Here is a 20,790-nt window from a genome sequence, read left to right on the forward strand (position 1 = left end):
CCTAAGAGCTGTCTAGCGACTACAACTAGCGGCTGTGGTCTTTAGCGTCCTTGTTAGCGCACCGCCTCCCATGCTGGAGAACCCGTTTCGAATCCTGCTCGGAGTGGGTCGAGTAGGACCGACTACACATGCTACACTTAAAAAATATATTCTACAAATAATAGAAAGGCTACATGGAGTACATTTTACAAGAAAATACTATTTCAGTCTCTCTTCTTTCAAAATGTCACATATAATTCAATGCGCTACTGTTTTTTTTATAATTATTATTAGTTGACTTTATTCATTTCTACAGTTGCAAGAAAAAATTTGTGAACCCTTTGTAATTACCTGGATTTTTGTATTGATTACTCATAAAATGTGGTTTGATCTTCACTGAACTCACTATCATTTACACACAATCTGACTAAACTAATGAGACTGAGATAGAGTACTAGAAAAAGTAATTGCACCCTTGAAATGAGCAACATGTGAGTCATTTTCCTTGCAACTGTAGCTACGTGAATCCTAACACAACACAAGATACATTGGATGATAACTATAACCCCCATTGGGTATTGAAGTTACCATCACATTAGCGCTAAAATGATTCCATTGGCCAAGCATTTGTTTCTGCATTTGCACAGATAATGTTTTTGACTTGGGTTGTGGGCTAAGAACTGTGCTGGAAGTGAACAGCATGAGTAATGTTTAGGCCAGCTCCTGGGGAGTCAGTGTGAGAAAATGAACTAACTCTGACCAGCATAAATCACCTCTTTCTTAAACAGCTAAGTGCTCTTTTTCTTTCCCGCTTTTTAAAAACCATTTAAGATCATAGCACATTGTTAGTCCTGGCGGGATGCTCTGAAAACACAGTGTTGTCTTTTACGATGCTTCACCTCATTTCCTCAGCTCAATGTGTCTTGGTTTGAGCTGAAGGACTGACTGGCTGCTTGCAAGAGACTTATAACCTTACTGTGTTTATTTTTTCAGCCACTTGAGGAGTGCAATTTCGCTCCTGAATTGGTCAGACGGGCTGGAGCTGTGATAGGAGCCAATGGCTTCCTGGATTTGGCTGCTCGGGAGCATGTTTTTCCACCTCAAACGACTTTTAGTTCTCACTGTGCTGACCCAACTGAGCGTATAAAGATGTAAAGGTCTCAAATGAGGACAAATAGAGGAACTAAGTGTGGACAGAACAATGATGGGTCCTCTTCCAAGATCTGCATTCCCTGCTAGCCAAGAAGAACATTGGGTGATTCAGAGCTGGTCCGGGGTGTTTTCCCCTTTGAGCAGGAAAAACGGCGCTCCACCCCGTCCGTTGAACGCTAGTGTGAAGCCCATATGGTTCCTGATTGAGCTGCACATGTGCTGGGATGGGTTTGTCTTGTTCAGATAGCAGGTGCATTGCCAGATTGGTTATTTGTGTCCTTGATATGTTTACACAAAGTGTTCTCCCCTTGATCGCAGCTATCCATTGTTCTGTGGCCTTCAGCTGAGGCATCCATTATTACAAAGCCAGTGATTCGACTTTTCAGCATAATTAATTTCCTGAAAACAGAACAGTTGGGAGGTTGCTTACCAGTGTAGGTTAAAATAAGCCACTTTCAAGTTACTGTGATAATTATATTTTGGTGTCTAGATATGGCTTGCATCCATCCTTCGATGTAAGTCTTTAGAATTTTTTTATTTTTTTTATAGCTAGGATTTGGGTGGGGGTTCTGCATACTGTATACTTTATTAAGATCAATCTTAAAGGTGCTCTAAGCGATGTTGGGTGACGTCACTTCTTGTTGACGTTCGAGGTATTGTCAAATAAAACGGAGGCTAGCTCGACCCTCCCTCCTCTTCATCCCATCCCATCCCCCCCCCCCCCCAGTTTGGTTCAGTTTGCCATTTATTTTGACCAAGCACTGTTTACTTGGAGAGGAAAGGTCTGCCTGATTGTCTGATTGAACAGAAAGCTCCAAAAGACAAAGAATAATTATAATTATATATTTATGTATACATTATATTTATAATATTTAGTTTTAATAAATAATAATGATTAGAGAGAATCCATAATCAGTAGAGTTTATCGGCTAAAAGTTAGTGTACAGTATGTGCTTATGAAGTTTGAAGTCTGTTTGAGGTGTGGTTGACAGGAAGCATATGTGTTCTGGCTTCTGAGCAGCAGGATCTCCTGTACACACACTTTCCTCCCCATAAAAATGTACGGTACAGTTGAAGCGGTTCTTTAGTACCAAAATATGCTATAATGCATTTGGAAGTGAAGGAATAGGACTTTCATCTTCAGTTAACATCGTTCAACAGAATCTGCGGTACCAGGTAAGGCACAAGCCAATGTGCAACAGTGATTTACTCGCACTCTCTAAGATGTGCATTTCTTATTTATCACATTAAGTTTTATAATATTAGATGATGATGATTCCTATGGGGTTCAGTGTTGGTATTTGTTTTCTGTATGGAACATTCTATACCACCCACTCTCTTTAGTTGGTGGTGACCCATTTTTACAGTGGCTTTGTTAATTCTGAACACATGCTGAGTATTTTCTAGCTGTGTTTTATATCTAGCTGCTATACAAGCCTGTGGCCATGCAGTAAGCTGTGGAGTGTCATGCCTCATTTGGATACGTTCCTGCAGCAAGCTTTACTTTAGAAGTGGTTTGCCGTTCTTTACCCCTATTCAGCTTATGCAGCTACAGCACAGGTCATTGCTTCATATGAGTTGCAAACTGCTTTCTCCTAGCCTCACCCTGGCAGTGCCTTTCAGCAAAATTTCATATCCAATGGTCTGTCTCCCATTCTGGGGACTTTTTTCAGATAGACTAGTTTGTCATTAAGGAGGATTTATGTCTGGTATGTAATAGAGAAGTTTTGGGTGAACATGGGTGGGTGAAGTGGTTGTATAGCCCTGTGGGGTGCTGGCTAGACTGGGTTTGGCATGGAGATGAGCTTGGCAAGGTATAGCAACCATTATAACTACAGTATGAAGGACATGACCCTCACTTTTAGAAATGACTAAACTGAACCCCTCCACTTTTTGGAAGATAGTCATTATTTTTTAAAAGGTTTATTTTTCTTGAGTGCAGTCCAAAGGAAAACTACACTTGCATTTTATGAAAAATGTGAGTGCTGTTTGCCGGTACAAAACTCGCTGCTGCAATGCTAGCATGTATACTGGGTGGTTTCCAGGGTGTACCTATGCCGTTTCTAAGGTGTTCTACATTGAAATGTTGTTGCTAGGGTATTGTGGATAGTTACTTCACTGCTCCCAGACACAGAGGGCAGAGCTTAGGGTTTTGGCTATTAGCTTCTTCCCTAAGACTCCACTGTTTCCCTCTTCTCTGGCTCAGCTCCCAGTCTTTGATTCTTGTCGGTATTTCTCAGGTTTTGCACGTCCTCAGTCTCCTCCTGCTGAAAACAATGCTTTCACATGGGCTTCTTGCTTTTAGGGTGTGCCCATCGACTATAATTGAGCTGTTCACATCAGGGTCTCTTCTGAAGTTCAGATCCTGTACAACAACAAGCCTTTGTAACTCTAATTATGGAAGGTAAACAGTTTCGGAGCCTAACAGATTGTGAAGTCAGTGACAGATTGAAGCATTTGATGTTCAATACTGTTGAAGAGTGAGACGTCTCTTGAAGGAAGTGAACTCCCTTTGCTTTTTGGGACGGGACTATGATTTCCTGAGATTTATAGAGTAAATGGATCGAGATGGAAGCCAAGAGGTGATGATAGTTGTCATTCAGCAGAGGAGAGAGAATAATGATTCGAAGCATATGAACCCAGACTCCCGCATCTGCTCAGTTGACTGATGTGATTATACTGTATGTTCAATCAAATTATAAGTCACACAGAGTATTTTTCAATATAGCGAGTCTGTTGCTCTGAATAGGACTGGCCAATACTTTAATATTTACAATATTTGTGATGAAACATATTGAATGTCTCAATGATTTTAATGCACTTTTTATTTGGCCATTAAGACCATATCATTAAACAAGGTTTGCAATCAAAAATGACATTAGTTTAAGTTCAATTAATTTGATTATTTTTCTTTATTTTAATGAACCAATTCAAAACTGAATCAATCATTACTCAGAAAGGCTGTCTTTAAAATTGTAATGTGTTCAAATGTTACTAAAAAGTAACATATTTTCAGAACAAATGTATTGAATTGAAACCATATCATGCTTTGCAAATTTTAAACTTTTTACCATATCTGATTTTGTGAAGTATTATGTATTTCTTAGTGTACAGTCAGCACATACAGTAAGACTTGGTCGCATACAAAATCGCTTGGTATTTCTCTACAGTCACAGAGCTGACCTTTTGTTCCAGATGTTTTAAGCCGGTGCTTGACATTCGGCTCATTTCTGAGTTCATGAGGAGTTAGTCTCTCTCACACAGCGGGATCATTGACCCCAGGAGACACATTTTGTGATGTGAACACATGTACCTGACTCACTGACAAGAAACACCAGAGCTTGCATCATAGTATCAGATGTTAAGTTATGAGCATGTCCAGATGGGATATGCAGGAATTTCTGTGGAGTGGATTGTTAAACAGAGCAGAGAGTATAGAGTCTTATTGATAGAGGAAAGCATAAAAAATCTGCCATAATATTTCATTTCAGCATAAAATGCCACTCACAACTTAATATGATTCTGTAATGTGTAAAACAAACAGATTACAGAGTGAAAAAAGTCAATATGGAAAAAAAATAAGCTTGGTGGGTTTTGGGGGCTTGGTGATGTCTACGTAATAGGAATGTCTGAATTCTGTGTGTGGTTTTACCTTCAAGAGAATGTGATATTACATTGTTTCATCTCACTATCATCTATTATGTGTGCTATATGAACTTGAGACTTTATGTAGGGATTATGATGGTACACAAGCTTTGACCCCAGCTTGTCATAGGACACGATGAATGAGATGTCTACATGGTGAAAGTTAATCTGTACGGATTACTCGGGGTTCTGTAGCTCTGTTATTTGAGTAAAATGAGATTCAGGTTCTGAATTTTTTTACAGGAATCATTTGCAGGGGCATTTATGAACACCAGGTCTTTGCATATCACTATTGCTTTGCTTCTCCATATGGCTTAATTTGGCTTAAACTGTTCTACATCAATGCTAGTTTTTGTGATTTTATTCCTTTATATACTTCTAGACTAGAAATCCATGTAGAATTAATGATATGTTAAATGCTTATCATATCGCAGCTCAAATCGATATACTGGTCTCATATGATTTCATAATCTCAGTATGATTTAGTTATGATCAGCTTGATACTTTTGAATTGAATTGAATTGTTCAGAGTTCTTTAGTAATACTTTTCTTCTTTTTTCATTTGTTGATACCTTTAATGCACACTTGAAGCACACTTGAGCTCTAAAGTCAAACGCTCGTCATTTGAGAGAACATGCAAAAACGAGTTAAGCACACTGAAGGAGTTACACACTTCTGAACATCACTTGCACCCTGGAGGGCCATTTGTTCTGGTGAAGTGTTTTCGCATGGATTGTGTCTACAATCAGAGGCCGAAGAACAACCCAGGCTCACTGGAAATACGTGACTCTACATTTTTAGACTCTACATACAATTCACTGGAGTTTCCAGCTAAAATGAACACTAGAGGCAATGTATTATTTATTTTCATTATAAAGACGTAGATTTTCACGTGGTTCCTTGCACAATACTGTGCTATCACCTCAAAACACCTTTACCATGTGCATGATTTGTAAACTAATATATTTTAACATTACATCACATATTCAGCTCCATATGTATGGCTTTTCTGATGTAGTAAAGTTGCACTTGGTACAGTATTGCACTTGCAAAACGGAGCACTAAACTTGTAAAAACAAGGTAAAATTCTATGGTTTCTTCAGCAAATGTGTCTTTTATGTCACATTTTCTTTCTTCAACACTATTGGTTGGGTTTAGTGTAGGTTGTACGTAATTTTCAAAAGCGATAGTGTTAACCTTTTAGCGCCACGCACTGGACATTTCATTTCCGAACTGCTGCGATATGTACATCAACCAATGTAATACAATGTTGGCACAGTCATGTTTACCTGTTTCAGAGATAAATGAATGCACTTTTTAGCACCACTCACAGGGCATTTCACTTTAAAACTGCTGCGGATCATGCAACAAGAAGCTTGATATTATTTTTGATAAAAATGTCGCCACAGGCGCGTATTTGTCATGAGCTTTAGTTGCTGAAAAGCTTGTCTATTTGGGATTTCTCTGTTAGATGATTACTCATCATTCATGATTTATGTGTTCCTCTTCCTACTCAATTTTCAGCATAGATACAGTTTGGAAAACAAACAGCAACACCCGAACTGGTTGACATGGAGTAATCAAGACAAGGTGGAAAATATGTAAACAGCAGGCCAAGTGAGTAACAGCATGAGCCATTAGTCCCTGGAGAAAGAGCAGAAGAGAAGAGAAGAGAATACACATGCTGAAAACAGACAAATGATATTAGTTTTATTAGAAACAGACTCTATCATGACATTGGCATTGCCATGAGGGATGTTAGAGTGTATTATGAGTTCCTCCGTTGGGTGGAGCTCAGTCAGACAACATATTGTTACTGAACAAACTGGAGTAAGATTTTTTTCAAAGTGACATCGCCCACTACTCGCCTGGCATGCATAATACAGCGTTTTTGCGAATCCGTGTGAACGGGGATTGTTTTGACAACGTTGCTGTCTATACGCAAAACTTTTCTGTTTTTAGTACATCGTTGTCGTGTAAACGTAGCCTAAAAGTCAGCAGTCATGCACCAGGATTTTTCTTTTGCAGGCCCACTGGAACAGCATTAAATTTCTTGTCTGTTCTCCAACCCAGAGCATTCTCTCTTACTGTAATTGTTGATTATTTTCATTGCTTGGCATTCGTTGGCTTGTCTGCTTCTCTAGGAACTCGATATGTGGACATAGTCATCACTCCGCCAGAGTGTGTGAGTCCGCATGTTTTTGATGAACGTATGTGTGTACATTCTGTTGATTCGAGCAGTGTTGGGTTCCTGCGGTGAGCCTGCCTATGAGTAGGCTTGATATTGCGTGACCTTATTGAATTGGTCTTCACGGATAAAACCGTCTGTTGAGAGTCATAAAAACAATTCCATTCCATGTATGGAGTCATTGTACAGTCAGTTTCACAATGCACGTCCACTAACAATGCATTAAAGGAATAGTTCACCCAAAAAATTATTCACACTCACGTTGTTCCAAACCTGTATGACTTACTTTATTCTGTGCAACTTAAACTAAACGATGCCCATGTTTTGCACCAATCTTCAGCATTTATTCAGCAAAAAAATTTGTTATACAAGTTTCAACTCATTTTTTAAAAGTCAAGTTTAATGTAATCCAAGCTGATTGTACTTGTAAATCAGCAACTACTACTTCTTCTTTTTTTTCTTTTTTTTACAGTGCAGTTCTTAAAATCTGCCGACTCATCACTTCTAATCTTCAGCATACAGTAGTGGCCAAAAGCCGTGTCCAGAGGGGATATTTGTTTTTAATGACCATACAGGTTAAATTAAACCATCAAAATATAAGAACATATTTTTTATTTGTAAATATTTTAAATATGAGGGAAAAACAAAACACTAAACTTTAAGGCATTTATCTGACAAAATTATTTAGCAAACAAAGGGAAACTAAAGCAACAGTTTATTTTTATTATGCACAAAAAAAAAATACATTGAAAAAAAGCTCAAAGAAAAGAGCACACACTGACTACGACGTAATCTGTTATTAATTTTCAGTTGGTTCTCTCTTGTTTTTGCATGTGTTCATAAATTCTTTGTTTGACAGCCTGGTCGTATTGGTACAATTTGGCATGTTTAATTACATTTTCACAAATAAAACAATTAAATTAAATTTCAATTCAATTCAACTTTATTCTGGACTCATGGTCCAATATAAATACAAAACACATACACACGCCAAATAGAAAAAACAACAACAATTTAAATAGGCATTTTAAAAAGACAGCTGTACCAGTGCCTCCACAGCTTGGACTGATAGCGGACTGCACTAAATCTAATATTTGTTAGTGACATAATTATTTAATTCTCAAATTTATTTAACCTACAGATAGAGCTATACATTAACTTTTGCAAAGTTGCTTGTAGAGTGTGACCAAAACATTTCACTTGCACTAGTCCATTCTTAGTCGCTTTAAAAGCAGACGACAAGCATCATTGTAGACCACTTGCAGCCTTTGCAGACTGGCTTTTTTATAGTTAGTCCAAAGATGGGCCGTGTACAGAGATGTACAATATATCTTAAACAAAGTCATCTTAACATTGTCTGTACAGTGTCCAAACGTCCGTGCGAGAGTATTAGCCTGGGCATACAAAGTTCTACATTGTCTAAAAATGACTTCATCATCAGACATGTCCTCTGTGAAGATATGCATGCACAAGATACTTGATTTTACTTGTGACTTCAAGCACAACATTTGACAGAAAGAAGTCTGGAAATTTCATAAACTTGTCTTCCTTGGTCCTACAGATCATGACCACACTCTTAGTTGCATTATACGGTATGTCATGTTCTAGACCATAGACTGAACAAATGTTGAGTAACTGCTGTAGCCCAGCAGTGTTCAGACTAAACACTACGAGATCATCTGCGTACATCAGGTGATTCAGAACAAAATCCCCAGCCACACAACCAGTATTACACGCTCTGAGCCTTGGTGACAGTTCGTCCAAATACAAGTTAAAAAGAACTGGGGACAAGATTCCCCCTTGTCTCACCCCATTACTAACTTTGAATGGAGCAGACACACTGCTCCCCAATTTGATCTGCATTGTTTGCTGTGCATACCAGTAGGTTAACATATGTACTACATATTTGGGTACACCTTTTTGGATTAATTTAATAAATAATTTTCTGTGGTTTATCTATCGAATGCATCTAAGAAACACATAAAAATGGAGGAGCTCTGGTTATATATTTAGCAATTATCTCTTTAAGAGCATATATACACGTCTTCGCGCAGCATACTGTAGCTTTAAAACCAAACTGGTTATCCGTAGATTTAACAAATTCTGAGATCCTGTCCAGCAGGATTTTTTCCATATTTTTTGACACTATGCTGGCCAATGCTATTGGTTTGTAATTGTCAGAACTGCCGACTTTTCCAGTTTTGTCTTTGACCACAGGAACTAACAAGACAGTTAGCATTGAGTCAGGTAAAAAAAAACATGTACAAGAAAAGCAGTAAAACGGATAGAATGCAGAGGCAACCTCACACCTGCAAACTTTAAATGCTCAGCAGCAACACCATCCAACCCACTAGCTTTATTATTAAACAATTTGCAAATTGCTTTAAAAACTTCAAGTGACGGGATTATATCTGTGCTGTCAACTTCACTTACAATTGACTCCAAGCATGACTATGCAAAATGATTATAGATACAGATTACAGACAAACTAAAACAGATTTTTTTATTTTTTATAATATTTAAATAAAGGGTAAAGATGTCAATTTTCCTAAGCCTGTCATCACTTTCGGCCACTACTGTACGTGAGGATTGAGTGAGCTGTGTTCTATCAATCATTACCACCCTGCCGCTTAAAGAAAGCCTCAGGAATTCACAGTTTGTTGAATGTGCGCTCCATATGTGACTATGAACGTGCGGTGGGCTGCCTGTTCACACACCTGCCGCTCTGCAGGGCTCTGATTGGCCCCTGCCTCTCTGCAGGACTCTGATTGGCCCCTGCATGTTCCAGCAGGACGTTCCTCCTCGGAATCACGGGAATGTTCCAGTGTGCTGACTGGAAGAATGGTTCTTGTTTTGGGACCACTTGGGCTCTTGTGCCATGCTAGACCTGGCATTTATTTTTCATTACACTAGTTGCAGACATTAAACACCATCCTGAGTGTTACTTATAGCCATAACAATGCTTATTACAGGCAGCACCAAGAGGATCATTAAAGATAATAAATTCCAGGACACAGGAAATATGTCAGACTCATAACATGCCAACATCTAATAGGGGATTTTTGCAGGTCTGCGTTCTTTGTTTGTGTTTCTGTTGTTGTTCGTAATCAAAGATGCGTGCATAGTCTTCTGTTTTGATGAAGGTGTTAATGATCGTGTTTACTGTACATGCACATGAGAATTTAGTGTTAACCTGATTGCTTGATTAAAACAATGTTTCAGTTTCTAGAAATTCACATACTGTAAATCGCCTGGCATATGTCAATCAGAATTTTGTGTCATGTAAACATCTTATTAGGAAAACACATTGGGCCCTATTTTAACGATCTGAAACGCAAGTATCAAACGCGAAGTGCAAGTAACTTTGTGGGCGGGTCTTGGGCGCTGTTGCTATTATACCGGCGGGATAAATGACTCTTGCGCCCGATGCAAATCTAAAATGGGTTGGTCTGAAGTAGCTTCATTATTCATAGGTGTGGTTTGGGCGTAACGTGAAATAAACCAATCAGAGTATCATCTCACATTCCCTTTAAGAGCAGGCGCGCTTGTTCCATGGCGGATTGCTATTATAACGGCAGATTTGCCAGACGCACACCAGGAGCGGTTCACAGCCGAGGAGACCGACATTCTCGTCAGGGTCGTAAAACACAGAGAAGTGACATTGGGGATGGATAAACCCACCCAAATTAGCTTCGATTAAACAGGCGTATGATAATTTGGGTAAATGTGTAAGCTAGATTTATGCCTATTTTTTTCACATCTTCATGGACACAACAATGATTTCCCTCGTGTGTTAATATTTTTCCTTGTAATAATGTAGAGTATGATTTGCAAAAATGAAAACTGCTGCTTCTGTGTAGATGAGAGAATCAAAGTGCATGCGCGTTGTGCACACGCTACATTATGGCCAAGCATGCGCCCTCAAAATAGCATTTGAATAACATGCGCAATGCGCCACTAGGTTTTTCCTGGTCAGTGGCAGAATTGTTTTCTAAACCTGCAAAATAGCACCAGGGAACGTTTGCGCCAGATCACGCCTCCTCTTTTCGCTGAACCGCCCCGGGAGCGCAGGTTCATTCCCTAATTTACCAACGTGCGTCTGTGGAGGGAAAAGTCCGCTGTGCGTGGGTGCAAAATAGGAATGATACATGCGTCGGTGTACAAAGTCAATTGCGCTGGGTGCAAGATAGGGCCCATTGTTTATTTATATCGAGGTATATCCAAACGAAGTAATTCTGAGTGCTAGTTGTGAAATGTCACAACATAATATCGTATATATTGGTAGTAGTTCACCACAAAGGTGGCGCCCTACGGTCTCGCAAGCAAGCGAAGTCCACATCAAGTGCTGCATTTGGGACATGGCCAATCTCTTGCTAGATGGGATAGTTGTGCTTTCCCTCTGCTCTTCTCCTCCTCTTTCGTCAGGCTTGTCATTAATGCTGGATTCTGCGTCCCACATCTTACCAACATCTGGTACGAGATACTCCGAACAGACATCTCACTTTGAAGCTGACATCTTCTGTATAATTATTTTGATATAAGCAAACAAAACAGCTCATGTTTTCCAATAGGATGGTGTGCTGAATAAAAAGACCTTCAGTTGTTAGCTTTGTGGAAACCACCATCAGAAATGCTGATTAGATGGCAGGAGTGCACATAGTCACGCCCCAACAAATAATTGTCTGTATTTTTAGGAGCACAAAGAGCTGTATTTTTCAGAATCAAGCTGGAACATTATGATTCAAGTTGTTTCCACATGAAACAACAATTATTAGGCTTAAGAATGGAAAACCGGTTACTTATACACAGGAGTGCACATAACTGGTGAAAATAAACGATGTGTAGCAGAAAATTTGGAGTGAAGCGCTTTTGAGTACCAAGTACCAGGAACACGTTTACTTACTGGAGTAGATCTCTGGTAAGACAGCAATCATGATGATAAGAGTGTTCGTTAATTATTAGAGAATCGCAGTTAATTCGTGATGTGTACGGACCAGGCCCCGCGGTTCGGCACACATGTGATTTTTTCGGATCAACTGCTAAGTTTAACCATACTAGAGTTAAAGGTTTTTATTTGGACGGGGTTTGTCTTGCCAATTTACACATTCAAACAAATTTAAACAACACGGAAGAAGAGGCGGAAATCGGGACTCGCACCTCAGAGAGAGAGAGAGAGAGAGAGAGAGAGAGAGAGAGAGAGAGAGAGAGAGAGAGAGAGAGAGAGAGAGATACTTGCACTTGAACGGTCACATACACACAAAATCATGTCAAAATACCCGTCTCGGCAAGTATCGTCTCGGTTATGTCATAAGTGAACAGTTGAGAAAGAAACCGTATGTGTGTCAGTATATTCGTTCCATGTATTAGGTCTTAAAGTGACAGCAGCCTAATATTGCTGCTGTTGTCCGTGTCATTAATGTTAATAAGGGTGTATTCACACCTGCCTGGTTTGGTTCGATTGAATCGAACTCTAGTTCGTTTCCCCCCTTGGTGCGGATCTTTTGGGCAGGTGTGAATACAGCAATCGAACTCGGGTGCGGACCAAACAATCGAACCGAGACCCAGCTGAAGAGGTGGTCTCGGTACGGTTCCAAACGAACTCTGGTTCGGTTCGTTTACGGTGTGAACATGAACCGACCCAACTGCAGAAAACTGCACCTTTTTATTTGACTGCTCTTATGAGGATACTAACAAAACGGACATTTTGCCATAATGGTGTGTGTTATTGTTCGTTAAAGCGAGAAAGAGAATTCCGGCGCGCTGTCTGTGCACACGATACTGTTGCGCGTCTTTCTGAGCGTCGTGTGTGCATCAGGACATTCACAGACAGAGCGTTCTTATCGCGCTTAAATGGTTTAAAAGCATGTTCTCTCCGCCGGAACTGTCTTGCAGCACATCGTCGTCTTCTCAAAATCCTAATTACAACATCGTATAGATGACATTGTGTCATATGATGCTCAATAGTTTCTTCATATTGCGTTTGTAGAGAATAACACCAAATCAGTAAAAGAACAAATATTGCATTTCGAAATATCTCCATGCTGAGCCTGTTTTTGCACTTCCTGCTTTTCTCTGCTTGAGAATTCTTTTTTTATTTATTTCTTTATTTAAAAGGGACAGCGCACATTAATCAACATGAGGACAAAGTCCAAAATGTAAATGTGCCAGATTTAGCTATAGAGGCTCATTTTCATCTGTAGTCTCTAGGTTGATGGTTAAGAGAAAACAATAAATACACTACAACAATACAATAAATACATATCAATAAGAAAGCTTTAGATATAGATAAGTAAGAATTACACCACTATTCCCGATCAGGACAACTGGCAGGTTGATGGAAAAAAATTAAAAATAAATTCCTGTCCAATGAATGGACGACCTTAGCACACGTGTGGTTTTGTTTACAAATTTGGGTTCACTTGCAAAAAGAGCGGTGTGAAAGCGAACCGTACCAAACAAAAAAAATCAACATTGTATTTGGTCCGGACCAAAGCAAGTGAACTATTGGACTTTCCTGGTGTGAATACACCCTAAAATGAAAAAAATACAGCTTTAACAAAGATGAACCTATATTTAATTTATACATTGAACAAATAGTGTTATAGAGAGGAGAGCAGTCAGTTATTATTATATTATATTATATTATATTATATTATATTATATTATATTATATTATATTATATTATATTATATTATATTATATTCATTTTATTTTTTAATATGGTGTTCAGAATTTTATTTGGGGGGAAATGCATTATTTGTATCAGTACACAACTATTTTTTGAATGGTCGTCAATAGAGAAAGATGCTGTTTGTCCACACAGTGATGTATTTATGGAGTTATTGAACTACCTGAAGGTAACCAGCCAAGCCCTGACCAGGGGGTAATGTTGTTTCGGCGGTGACATCACTGCTCCCTGTGGTTGTGTAAGGCTGTTCGTCAGTGAAGGGAGAGAGGTGTGTAATCTGAACGCACCCCTCCGACTGGATTCAATAGAGAGCACATTGTGCCGTGCTTCTCTGAGTCTTCGCAGGAGCATGTTCACTCCAGTCCGACTTCAAAGAGAGAAACACTGAGAGAGACGGCTGTTACGCTAATAGTTTGTGTGCCGTTCGTGAAAACAGATAATGTTATCTGCTCTCGTCATCAGAGTTCAGATAAACCTTTGATAAACCAATTTGTTCTGAAAAAAAATGTACATTGGATAATTACATTGCAAGGATGTTTTTTTAATTACATTACAAGGACAAAACTGTGATTAAATGTAGTAAATATATAGTCATAACTTCAGATTTTTTTATAATCGTTCATTATTTTTATTTTTATTTATTTATTTTTCGATTAATTTCAAAGTAGTGTACTTTTTTTTTTTTTTTTTTTGTGGTTTGAATTTTTTATTTAATTAGATTTATTTTATATTTTATTTAATTTCTTATATTTTTTATAATTTAATATAAAAAATAAACAAATCATCTCAATATTATTGTCTGACCCAATCAAACAGCCCTAATGTGGTGTTGTAGTTAAACTAAAGGAGAATCAGAAAGTTTGTATCGTGAGGGCAGAAGGTTAGAGCCCTAAACCTGTCAGTATCTTCTCAGTAATTGCTTTGGTTCTGTCTGGTCTTAAACAGCCCTGAAGCCAGCGTTAAATTCCATGCTGTTAGTGAAGCCTGTATGATCATTTGCCTGTTTTCCTCCGAAGTTTAAATGACCATGTTTTTATTTTTTATTTTTATGGCTATTTATCTCTTTTTTATCTCTAAGATTAAATCTAGAAAATCTCTCTCATCTATTTTGCGCTTCTGTCTAGCATTATTTATACCCCAAAGATGGTTTTGCATTGTTTTGATTTGCTGCTTTGCTAGAACTTGTATTTCCTTCAGGAACAGCTCTACAAATCTAGTGTTGTTGTGTTTTGTCTGAAATCCATCAGATTCGGAGCATCTTTCAGAAAAGCGCAGACTGCTGGATGTAGCTCAAACACTCTGGCTGTTTTAACGTGGATTAAAATGGTTTGTTTTTCACAGCTCTTCGCAGTTACACAGTTACTCACGCTGAGTGCCGTTTCTGAGGCGCTCCTCTACGTAACTCAGTTTGCCTTTGAGCTTGTCAACTCATGTTAAACCTGTAAACTGAGAACTTGATAACAGCTAGAGAAGGAGAGGGCTGATGAAGAGGCTTTTTGTCTGTCAAAACCAAGTCCAACCCACAAAACCTGCTGGGAATTTCAGCTGTTTTTTGGTCATTCTCATTTTCTCAAATGTGATTGTCATTACTGTAAACTTTAAAGTAATTCTGTGAACCCTTTTATTTATTTATTTGCATTGCAGTAATTTCAGTCTGGGTAATTGCTATGAAACTAATGTCACAATGCCAAATATCTTAATGGTCCTTAAAATAACCAATTTTATTTTTAATTTTATAATTGTATTTTAGGGTATTTATCAGCCGTGAAATATTTAACATTCATCTTATTTATTATTCTTATTCCATTGTGATCACGAATAACTGACTAAATAAACAGCATATATACAGTACTGTGCAAAAGTCTTAGTCTATACATAGATTTGAAATTTACCATTTATTTTGACAATACTTACACATGATAAAACTTACCCATGATAATCTGGTTGTCTCAAAATGGCAAAATATTAGCTGATTAATTGGCCTGACCAATATAGTTCTATCACAAATTTAGTATTACATTTATTATTACATTTAAATAATTTTTTTTTTTTTTTTTTTTTTCGAATTTATGCAAAAAAAAAAAAAAAAACATCCGACAAGAAAATCAAATCAAGTAGACAAATCAAAATAATTAGAATAACATAATAAAAAAAATAATACAAAATAATAATAATTAACAATAGTTACAGCCAAAGACTTTTTAACCATTGTCATTGTCCATTGCATATTCGAAAAGGAGTGGGAAGAAGAAAAAAAAAAAACGTATTTAATCCCACCCCCATCCACAAATCAAAGCTTACAATTAATCGACCCGCGTTCCAAATATTCATACATCTACTTTGTTATACCCCAAAGCAATACAAAAAGTACATCAATTATGTAAACAAGGAAAAAAGGAACTACTATGAAAGTAGTTATTTCAATATTTTTTTTCCTTGTTTACATAATTGATGTTCTTTTTGTATTATAATACAATATAAAATGCTGCACACACGTACATACACTCACACACACACACACACACACACACACGCACACACACACACACACACACACACACTCAAAAAATACATAAATAAATCACCATATATAAACATTCCAACGTTGCCATTCCTGATGAAGTTATTGGCCAGCTGATGTGTAACTTTGTTTTATTTACTCACCAAAGCCATTTTTTTCTTTCATTTGGCGCTTGACAAATGTTAATTTTGGACCTAATGTATATTTTTCTAAGTTTTTTTTTCCCCGTCTGTTCCATAAATGCTCACATAGAGCAAGAGAGAGAGAGAGAGAGAGAGAGAGAGAGAGAGAGAGAGAGAGAGAGAGAGAGAGAGAGAGAGAGAGAGAGAGAGAGAGAGAGAGAGAGAGAGAGAGAGAGAGAGAGAGAGAGAGAGAGAGAGAGAGAGAGAGAGAGAGAGAGAGAGAGAGAGAGAGAGCAAAAAAGGGAGGGCAAAAAAAGTGCGAGGGAAAGGAGAATGTCAGTAGCCTGCAGCTAGACTTGGCAGATTCCCGTGCCGTGCGCTCGTTGGGTTTGAAGGTGCTGCGTCTGGATCTGACCTGCTCTGGTAGTCCATAGCCATATATAGTGTGAATATCTTTTATGATCCTCTTTTTTTGGCTAGAGCAAACAGGGAATGTGAGTCAACATTTCAGCCTTTCTCAAGGAAGCCAAGAAAGCAGACGTGTCTGCGCACACATCTACACACACTCTTCCGCTGGCTGGATTAAACTGTGTGTTTGAGAGAGGTGCGCTGTTCTGCCTGTGAGTCGGACCGGACGATCCCGTAAGACTCTCTGCTCAGAGGAGAATGCGGCGCTGGGGCTGACAGACACACACACATACACACACACACACACACACGCTGAGGATGGCCACCGCTGTGTATCAGGTAAGGAGATGGTGACACGGCTCGCTGGCGCTGAGAACGTTGCCAGATATCTTGGGAATTTTAACCTCATTTGCTCTCGCAGCTGCGCGTGTATAGCAGTTTGTTTGCTTGTTCTTGGTGAAAACAGAGCGTGTTCTCAGGCGTGTTTAAGGAAAAGCTCAGACTGCAAAACTTGTGTGTTCTGTTCTGTAGAAGTGAGATGAGAACTGTGAAGCTGCTCTTGTTTATTATTTCCCAAGTCAAACTGAAAAGCGTGGGACTGCTGTGGTGATGTTGAGAAATTTAGCCACATTAAACACTGGCTTTGAATGTGACTCAATGCTTCACTGTGATTTTAACAGGAATAGTTCACCTGAAAATTCAAGTTCTGTTATGTATTCACCCTCATGTTGTTACAAACCTGTATGATATTCTTTCATGATGTTTTGGAGATCAGTTTATAGCATCAGACGCAGTTGAATTAGCAATAAAGTAGTGTATATGACTATATGTCAAGTCTTCTGAAGCCATCAATAGCTTTGTGTGTGGAGCAGAATTAAATTTAAGTTATTCACTGAAAACCTTCCCCTTCACTGTAGCTTTTAAATGTCATTTATCCTTCAAATGATGTAATGTTGTCTTGTTTTAGTGGCATCAGACTGAGCACAGTGCAATATATTAAATCTGAACTTATATACAAGGTCTAGTGAGTAGCCTTCAAAAGACTTGTAAGCCTTTAAAATTTGAATCGAAATGGGTTAATAATGACACTAACGTTGCGGCATTGAATCGACATTGAACAGACTTGAGTTGAATAATGACTCTGTTGTATAGAGCTGCTTATAGCTGAATTGAACCTGTTTCAAGGCTGATTATCTTTTCAACATTGGCTAAGTTATTGAACTGAATCGAAACAACACTAATTGAGCTGAATAACGACGCTATTATCTTCTTGTATTCCTGAATTTGTTTTCCTAATTGATGAATTTTACAACATGAACACTGTTCTTTTCCTGTTTATTACTGTGAAGCGGCTTTGAAACAATCTGTATTGTAAAAAGCACCATATACATAAATGTGACCAGTTAATTTAGCCTAATTGTAGGCTGTTTACGGTTGTCAAATGAAACTTGTCAAACTTCAAACTTGCTGCATTAATGTAGAATATTTGCCTGTATCTGCATTTTAGAATTTGCTTTGAACGTGGCTTGGATTTTCTGAACTTTCAGATTTCAATATAATAGCTCAGTTTGTTGTCAGTGTTGTTTGAGTGAGTCTCAGGTCTGGTGTTGGAGTCATTGTGGTCTCCCAGCGAGGACACTCAGCTTTGATCCGGGTCTCTGAGTGGCATGTTCTCAGAGCTTCCCTTTTTGCTGTAACAAATGCGGCTGACAGGATGACAAAGCTGCTGTTAAATGCTGAACAATAGCCGTCCCCCTGTGGCACAGACCAGCGCGGCGTGTGGCTTTCTATTGTGATCTATTGCGCATCTCACCAGACCTGTCAAGAACAGGTCCTGGTCATATTTCACCCCAAAATGATTAAAAGAAATAAGAAATTTTCTGAAATAACATGCAGCCAAAATTTTATTTTATTTTATTTTATTTTATTTTATTTTATTTTATTTTATTTTATTTTATTTTATTTTATTTTATTTTATTTTATTTTATTTTATTTTATTTTATTTTAAATTGTATTTATTTATTTATGTATTTTAATAGTACATTTTTATCGTGAGATTATTTTCTTTGGAAATTATAAAAAAAGAAAGAAAGAAAAAAAAACATCTGTACACATTGCAGTAATGAGAATGTGAGTTATAAATATTTATAATCATCATTCAAATAAAACAGTACAGAAATTTTTGATGGTCTTAAAATGGTCATTTTCTTTATGCAAAATAAATATTTTTTTCTCGTTTTGAATATAGGGTGAAATGTGACCCGTACATGTTTTGGTGAGTTTCATTCTTGTTCAAACACAGATTTTTCTCCATTGACCAGACATAACCTGATGACCCTTAGGTCAAGACAGGCAGTTGTGACCTCAAATGTCAAACACCAGACTCTTTAGTGTTGGTTATTTATGATACGCCAACTCAACTCATTTGTTTATGACATCAACGGTTAGATAAACTTTGGCTTTTCAATGTTTGAATAGGTACATGTTATTACAAATTCTCAGTTGGCAAAACTCTGATGATAATCTAGTACTAAAAAGCGTTATTATGCCATCTGTGCACACCCACACAACATTTATACTTCTGTTTGTTCCCCTTTCGTTCATTGTACCTCAGTCGTGGGAAAGAATGCACACTTTGTATTTTTGGCACGTTTGCAGATGCAATTTGAACTAATTTGGCTCAAATTGAGGGGAAAAAGAGAAATAATGCTGTTGTGAACACATTGAGTGTATTTATCATTATTTAGAGATAGCGAGAGGGGGAAATAGATGGTCTCATTTTCTCATGACTGCATCCCTCATAACAAATGTGTTTTATTCCTCCAGAATCCATTTGAGCTTTTGCATATTCTTCTCCTTTATCAGTCCCCAGAATGTTCCTTTTTGATAGCCAGAATGCTCTAAAGTGCTCTTGATGATCAGAAACCTACTGTCCAGTATTTGATCTTCATGCAGCTCTCTGCAGATTTCTTTAGTAAAACTATCAGCTGATTGAGCTTAAAAACCTGCGATGACTCCGATGTGAAAGAAGCAGATTTGCTGTCACTCAACATGGCTAATTAATTGACCATTTCGTTAGTCCCCGACTAAGCTGTCTGATCGCTGCAAACCCCGTTTGATGTTCAAGGCTGTTTTTAAGAGAAAGTTACTATTTCTTCCAGTGAGAAATTAGACTTATTGGCAGGCCCACACTGAATCTGCATCAGGAAAACTCCACAGAAAGCTCTTCAGAACTGAAGCTCCCCTTATTCATAAAGTTATACATATACTGTATGCCCTCTAAATGTATTCTTTCTATATGATTTTCAATTAAGTAAGTTGACTATGCTTACAAATAATGGTGCTTTATACTAGAGTTTTGTTACAGAATTTAATTCAAATCTTAGACCCCATACCTTTGTATTTGGAAGTGATCCACTATTTCTAATTACTAATTAATTAATAAATAAACCACTTAGAGTTTCTGCATTAGCTGTGGACAGATAAATTCGTCACGCAATAAAACAAAACAAAAAAGGAGCAGAACTTTTGCCGTGTTTAATAGGTGCCTGGGCCTAGTTATTGGTAAGTTTGGCTGTGTTCACACTTGAAAGGTTTGGTTCGATTAAAAAGAACTCTGGTGCGATTGCTCTGTAAATGCGGCTCATTTGAATTAGTGTGCCATCCGAACCCTGGTGCGCACCAAACAAGCGGACTGAGACACATAGTAAAGACATCTAAACAATCCAAAAACATGACGTGATGTCTCAAACATACCAGGTTCTTCTCAGGAGCTACATTACCCAGTTCAGTAAAGGTGTCGGAAACACCATCTCCTTGCAGCAGATCTTCGTTTGTGTTTAACCGAGGAATTCCTGGAGCTGTTTTGACTCCTTTACACATTTTAAAATGTCTCCACGAGTTCTCAGCTGGTAAAAATCCGATCAAAAATACCGTTTAGCCCAGCACACAGCATTGTTCTGAATGTTCGGTAAGTCCTCTTGCAAGATATATGTCATAAAAGCTTTTTTTTGTGTGTGTCTCTACGTTCTAAGCGAACTAGCACTAAATGTATTATTTTCTTTTTGGTCCAGATCATGAAAAACT

At 38.0% G+C, this 20,790-nt stretch overlaps 2 protein-coding genes across 15 annotated transcripts in view; one reads left to right on the plus strand and one right to left on the minus strand.

The window, feature by feature from the left end:
* The window catches only part of mettl5 (methyltransferase 5, N6-adenosine), a 410,912-nt gene that overhangs the window by 327,509 nt on the left and 62,613 nt on the right, over positions 1-20,790 (minus strand). The gene's annotated exons all lie outside the window — the stretch shown is intronic.
* tns1b (tensin 1b) overlaps positions 1-20,790 on the plus strand; it is a 228,962-nt gene that overhangs the window by 97,393 nt on the left and 110,779 nt on the right. For 3 of the 14 annotated variants that reach the window (XM_079880482.1, XM_079880483.1, XM_079880486.1), the window contains exon 1: positions 16,618-17,043. The exons of 10 other annotated variants lie outside the window; for them this stretch is intronic. In XM_079880482.1, the coding sequence (XP_079736608.1) occupies positions 17,023-17,043 (21 nt within the window). In that variant the 5' untranslated portion in view covers positions 16,618-17,022. Of the gene's footprint in view, positions 1-2,255; positions 2,308-16,617; positions 17,044-20,790 lie in introns of those variants that run through there. One more of the 14 variants, XM_079880484.1, reaches the window with a different exon arrangement.

The sequence above is a fragment of the Squalius cephalus genome (genome assembly GCF_949319135.1).
Source record: "Squalius cephalus genome assembly, chromosome: 9".
NCBI lineage: Eukaryota > Metazoa > Chordata > Actinopteri > Cypriniformes > Leuciscidae > Squalius > Squalius cephalus.